The sequence below is a fragment of the Lithobates pipiens genome, unplaced genomic scaffold (genome assembly GCF_037356315.1).
Source record: "Lithobates pipiens isolate NorthernLeopardFrog02 unplaced genomic scaffold, aLitPip1_a1.2 Scaffold_22, whole genome shotgun sequence".
Classification (NCBI taxonomy): Eukaryota; Metazoa; Chordata; class Amphibia; order Anura; family Ranidae; genus Lithobates; species Lithobates pipiens.
This window is the reverse complement of record NW_027507784.1, coordinates 84067167-84073166: the sequence shown is the minus strand read 5'-3', so window position 1 is coordinate 84073166 and position 6000 is coordinate 84067167. Positions and strand designations below refer to the sequence as shown.

The window sequence follows — 6000 nt, the reverse complement described above, 5'->3', positions numbered from 1 at the left end:
CCGATGGAATTCCGACGGGATCTCGCTCAAGCTGCCTTGCATACACACGGTCACACCAAATTCCAACCGTCAAGAATGCGGTGACGTACAAAACGTACAACGGCACTAGAAAAAGTACAATACCCAGTAGCCAATAGCTTCCATCTCGTAGTTGAATCTGAGCATGTGTGAGTTTTTGCGCGTCGGAATTGCATACACACGATCGGAATTTCCAATAGTTTTCCCGTCTGAAAAATTGAGAACCTGCTCTCAATCTTTTGCTGGCAGAAATTCAGCCAGCAAAAATCCAATAAAGCATACACACGCATTTTCCAACAAAAATCTCTCATCGGTCTTTAGCTGGCCGAAATTACAATCGTGTGTACGCGGCATTACTTCCGTCAGCTAATACATATTGTTTAGCCTTGCACATCAAAAGTACCTTTTCACTTGAATTGGACTTAAACCTTCTACAAAAGCCTCTATCAATTTATTCTCCATGTTAAATATTAAAATCACAGAAAATGTTCTGCCTACTTCCTGCGCAAATATTCTCTCACGGGCTCGCTGGTACTCTTCCTCCCGTTCTTCAATGGATTTGCTTCTTCTGTCCTCTTTTAATCTCATCCTCATCTGCACACAAAAAAAAAAAAAAAAAAAAAAAGGTAAATTAGACAATTGAAACAACTTATCTAATCTTTAAGCAAGTGGCAGCACAAATATTTAAATCCCGACCTGATTATCATCTTTGTCTAAACTGGAGTTATCCCTCTTGAGAATATAACGCTTCTGGAAATCTACGCTTTTTTCATCCTTGATATGTTCCTCGAATTTCTGATCAGGGCTGAAAGACAAATAAAGAAACAAATAGCTTACTCTGTACTAGATCCCGCCATATTCATGGGAACATAAAAACTACTGGAGAGGTCAGCAATGACAAGCATCAGCCCCAGAATGAGTTTTGTAGTGCTGAATAGATAGTAATTTAAGTGTTACTAAACCCAGGAGCCTGCATTCACGATATCTGGTCTCCCACAGTACACAGAACATGGAAATACTATTTTATTAACTATAAACTGCTAAATACCTTTTCACAATGACCAGTATAGAGCAATCTTTTGACTTCGATCAGTGCACTGTAGGAGCAGTTTTCTGACTTTCCTATGAGACTGCAAGATCCCTGACCCTCTGTCTGGACAGTGCCGATTGGCCCTGTGCTGATCACATGTATCCTCCCTAGAGAAAAAAACCTCTCTAGCAATACACACCAAACTGAGAATGTGCAGCCTGACACCATACACTGTTTTATCAGGAAATTATTCAGGGACAGTGGAAGGAGGGGAGGATCAGAAGACAGGATCAAACAGCCTTTTTACACAATGCAGAGCATTAATCCCTTTAGGTTCCACAGTGAGTATAACAAGCATGCTAAATTGCATATTAAAAAAAAATAATAATAATAAAAGATTTTACTGTAGTGGGTTTAGTAACACTTTAAGGTTGAGTTGTTTGGTTGTGCATCCTATTGGGGGATTTATCAGTGTGCAATGTGTGGTGAATATGCCAAGGTCCTAGGCTGCTGATCTTCGGATATAAAATTGTGGGAATGTTGTTAGTAAGGAGTGCCTAGTATATTGTAGTCGCACTGTAAAAACAAAGATATCTCACCAATGGCTTTATGGAGTGACTACAATGACTATTATCCATATGTGTTAGCCCAGAAGGAGGAGACCAATTCCCATGAAACACATTAGCTGTATACCACTTTCCTACGCAAAGACCTTAAACAAATCACAGATGTATGACCATCGGTACTAAGCACACATTATAAAAAATATCAAATACAAATTAAAGACCCACTTCCTGGTTCAGATTTAGCTCACTATACAGTCATTGAGTTGTGTGAGAATGTAGGCTATGCTATAAGGGCGCCCGTGCAGGCGCACTCCTCGTCCAGGCTGTGTCCGTCCATAGATGCACACAGCGTGGCTTGGCCATGCCCCTCGCTCCCTCCTTACAGGATTTGAATGACAGCAGCAGGAGCCTATAGCTCCCACTTTTCTCAGTGTATACTATGAATCCAGGAAAGGATCAGCGCTGCTGCAGCCAGGGACAGCGCTGAATCATTAGCAGAGACAGACAAGTGTTCAGGGAGGAGGGGGACAGAAAAAGCAATGAGACATTGTTTACCTTAATCCAATTGACTTTGAGGTGAAAGCTTAAAGTATCATTAGCTGTTGAATAGGTAGTAGACTTCACCACTACCCAGCTACAGCTGAGGCGTAAGGGGCAGAAGCCTGCCAAGTGGATCTAACTATTTGCAAGCCTCAGTTCAATAATATTGCAGCTTAGAAATTAAATGCAAACCCCACTCATCTCCTACACTGAACCCTCTGTCTTTATAATAAAGCCCTCCCGTGATTGGCTGCCCACGCTAAGCTGGCGCACTCTATGACTCACATTCTTGTATTGCTCGTTTTATTCACAATGACAGATTTTCCACTCTGATCGACGTTATGATCAAGGCCAAAATACGCAGCGACTCTGTGCAGAAGCATCCTGTGATACGAGGTCATCGGCGGGAACTTCTTACGTTGCATTCTGAAACGGGAAACAATGCTACACACAGGAACACAAATTGTACTCATTTCCATTTAAAACACAGCATAAAAGAAACACAGCTGTGTAGTCAACTGGAGAAACCAATCTAAAAATTGCTTACGAGCAGGAATCCGAGTTTCCGATTGGTTGCTGTGTATTACACTATAGTGCTCTGTGCATAAATTATCCTATAAAATGTAAAAAGAACAAGAACTATTAAAATACATATAAAACTTACTCATTGGTTGCGATGAAATCTAATATATCCTGTTCCAATTTCAGCAGCATCATTCTATCCCTAGAAGAAAAGAAAACAGCAACATTCTTATTGTAGGGAGTACATTTTAGAATGCATTAAAAGCTGAACGCCATTCATAAAGTATTCAGACCCCCCTCACTTTTTTCAAAGTTGTGTTGCAGACTGATACTAAATTAATTTTTTCTCATTAATCTACACTCAATACCCAATAATGACAAAGTTAAAACAGATTAGAAATGTCTGAATTTATGAATAATGGAAACCTGAAATCACATTATCATAATTATTTAGAACCTTTGCAACACTTAAAATTGACATGACCCCTGAATATGTTGGTGTGTACCAATGAAACTGGTAGGATGCTTGATTGCGACACACCATCTTTGCTGTTTTAAACGAGCAGCGGGAACACACCACGGCGTTTCCATGCACATGGATTTCTAAGCTGCAAGAAACTGCTGTTTTTATCTTGTTTTTACCTGTTTTTTTGGAATAAAACTGACATACGTCACTATGGAAGCCCTTTCTTATTAATTTTTCCCCCCAATAACCATTGGACAAATCCCTTCAAATTGTTTTTTTCCTGGCAATGTGCTCAAACGACCTGGATTCACTTTGGTGTGCGTGTCCTGGAGGTCAGTTAAATGCTGGGATCAACATAGGGATCATGCACAATTCCTGCTGAATATATCCATATGCGCTTTATGACTACCTGTAATAGGGGTCATGGAAGTCTGGTGAGTAGGATGATGGTGGAAGATTTCAGTCAAGTTTACCTACTGTCCAGCAAGGATTTGAAGATTGTGTACACTATCTAAAGCAGTTGATACATTGTTTGAATATTCACTATTTGCACAACTGAACTTATTTAGGGTTTGGACTTTTTATACACATTATATTATGTTGGTGCTCAGTTGAAATCACTTTTGCACTTTATTAGGGAAGGAGCGCGGTTTAATCAATTTAGTATTGATTTTTACTTATCCATTTCCTTTTTTACAATGTGCTGCTCCTTACCAACTTTCACCCGTTTAATTATTCTAGTTGCAATAATTATCTTTCCGCTTTGCACTGGTTCTGGGGTTTTTAACCCCTCAAATCACATTTTTACTTAAAATTTAGCTCAGGTGCCTCACATTTCTCTTTATCGTTGCTGAGAGGTTTCTACACCTTGACTGGAGTCCACCTGTGGTTAATTAAATTGATTGGACAAGATTTGGAAAGGCACACCCACCTCTATAAAAGGGCCTCCAAGCGGACAATGTATACTGTATCAGAGTAAAAGCCCCAAAATAAACAAACAAAAAAGGTCGAAAAGGAACTGCCTGTAGCGCTCAAAAACAGAATTATTGTAAGGCACAGATCTGAGGGAGGTTTCAAAAAAGGTCTGCTGCACTGAAGGTCCTCAAGAGCATCATGGCCTCCAAAATTCTCAAATGAAAGAGGTTTGGCACAGCCTGGACTCTTCCAAGAGGAGGTCGCCAAGGTGGTGCACTGGCAAGGATGCTAAAACAAGTCCAGCATCTTTGCAGCAGTGAAGGAGTGGTGTATACAGCTCCTCCACTGCTCCTGCCCACTGAAATCAATGGGGCAGCACGGCTATACCACCGGCAAAGCTTTGCAGGTAACACTTTTTTGGCTACTAGCGGATTGTAAAAGTGGCCTGCTATCTGTCGAATACCTCTGCAAGTACGGCGGTAAGGCACAGCTAAAAACAGCGGCGCTTTACCACAGATGCTGCCTCCACCCCAGTGTGAAAGGGGCCTTAAGTGACCAGTAGGCAAATGGTTAAAGCAGAACTGCACCCAAAAGTAACCCAATAAAAATGAAGAAGAGTGTTCCGCTACAGCACTTTTTTTGTTTTGTTTTTATACTGCTTGTCCGTCCATTGGCTAGCAAATTCAACCCACTTTGTCTGGGCCCAGGTCACCCTGGATTCTGCTTAGCCCAGCAAAACATTTTTTTTTTCCTTCAGATTTTTGTTTGGAGATCTGATTCTTAGTTCCAGCATTGGCTGGAGTTTCATTTTAAGGAATGCAGTTGACAAAAACCTAACAAGATTTCTGTTACTTTGATTTTGTTCAATGGTTTAATAAAAATACAAAAAAGTAAAAAAAAAATAAAAATTTAACAAAAAAAAAAAAACACACGCAGCATATTTGCTGCAGAAGCCATCCCAATGTTCCGCTTGCCTTCTCACTTGCTAATTCAATCCTAATCACCATTTAAATTAATATTAATTAGTTTGGTTAATGGCAGAGCAAGAACATCAATTATGAAAATCGTTCAGAGAGGCCACTTCCTGCATGGATGAAATGCCTATCTGCCCCCAGCCTCTGCGTTACATCCAAGGGCTGATGGGGGGGGGGGGGGGGGGGGGAACTACGGGGACGCCATCTGTGTCCGCTGATATATTTGTATGTTAAACGTGATAGTTAATTCCAGGGCAAAATAAAAAATTAAAAAACAAACATATGCAGGGTCTCTGCAATACAAGCACATTTTCTCTTTTTTTTCCTTTTAAAGCCCCTAAGAGTATAAAAAAAAAAAATAGCTGTTGATCTCATCTCCTAAGCCTTGTTATGGGCTGACAACAGGGCTTAGCACAGAGTAGTGTCTTTGGCTACAGAGAAAATAATTATTTTAGTCAGATATGTAATGACCTGTATATGCATTGGTCAAAGTATTATACCCATGTCTTCTTCTGCTATGTGTTTCTATGTACTGTAATGTCATAAAAAAAAAAAAAAGGAAGATGACAAAGCATCTGTGAAAATTTGCATTTATTGGAGAGATGTACTTAAAAAGTTTTATAATTTGCCCAGATGGACTTTAAAATCTCGAGTCTAGCAGTTTAGGACTAAGCCCTAGTACACATTGATGCGACCTGAAAAAAAAAAAAAAAAAAAAAAAAAAAAAAAAAAAATCGGCAAAACGTGTAGGAGCTACTTTTGCAAATCGGCGCGGAGCCACAAAATCGGTGTCGCACCAATTGGAAGAGTGCCATTGCCTTCAAAAGGCTGCAACTTTGAAATCGCTCCAATCTCAACCTAGGCTAAATAAAGGATGGTAATACCAGAGGCTAGTGTCTGACTGAGTATAGCAGGTGGCAAATTGTGGTACCAACACAGGATTAAGAAAACATTCCCTTCACAAATGTT

At 40.1% G+C, this 6000-nt stretch overlaps 1 protein-coding gene across 13 annotated transcripts in view; it reads right to left on the bottom strand.

Moving 5' to 3' along the window:
- The window catches only part of R3HDM1 (R3H domain containing 1), a 231167-nt gene that overhangs the window by 72350 nt on the left and 152817 nt on the right, over window positions 1–6000 (bottom strand). For all 13 annotated transcript variants that reach the window (XM_077447822.1, XM_077447814.1, XM_077447820.1 and 10 more), the window contains 4 exons: window positions 2819–2878; window positions 2440–2580; window positions 715–823; window positions 517–612 (listed from right to left, as the gene is read on the bottom strand). In XM_077447822.1, coding sequence (XP_077303948.1) covers window positions 517–612; window positions 715–823; window positions 2440–2580; window positions 2819–2878 — 406 coding nt within the window. The remainder of the gene's footprint in view (window positions 1–516; window positions 613–714; window positions 824–2439; window positions 2581–2818; window positions 2879–6000) is intronic.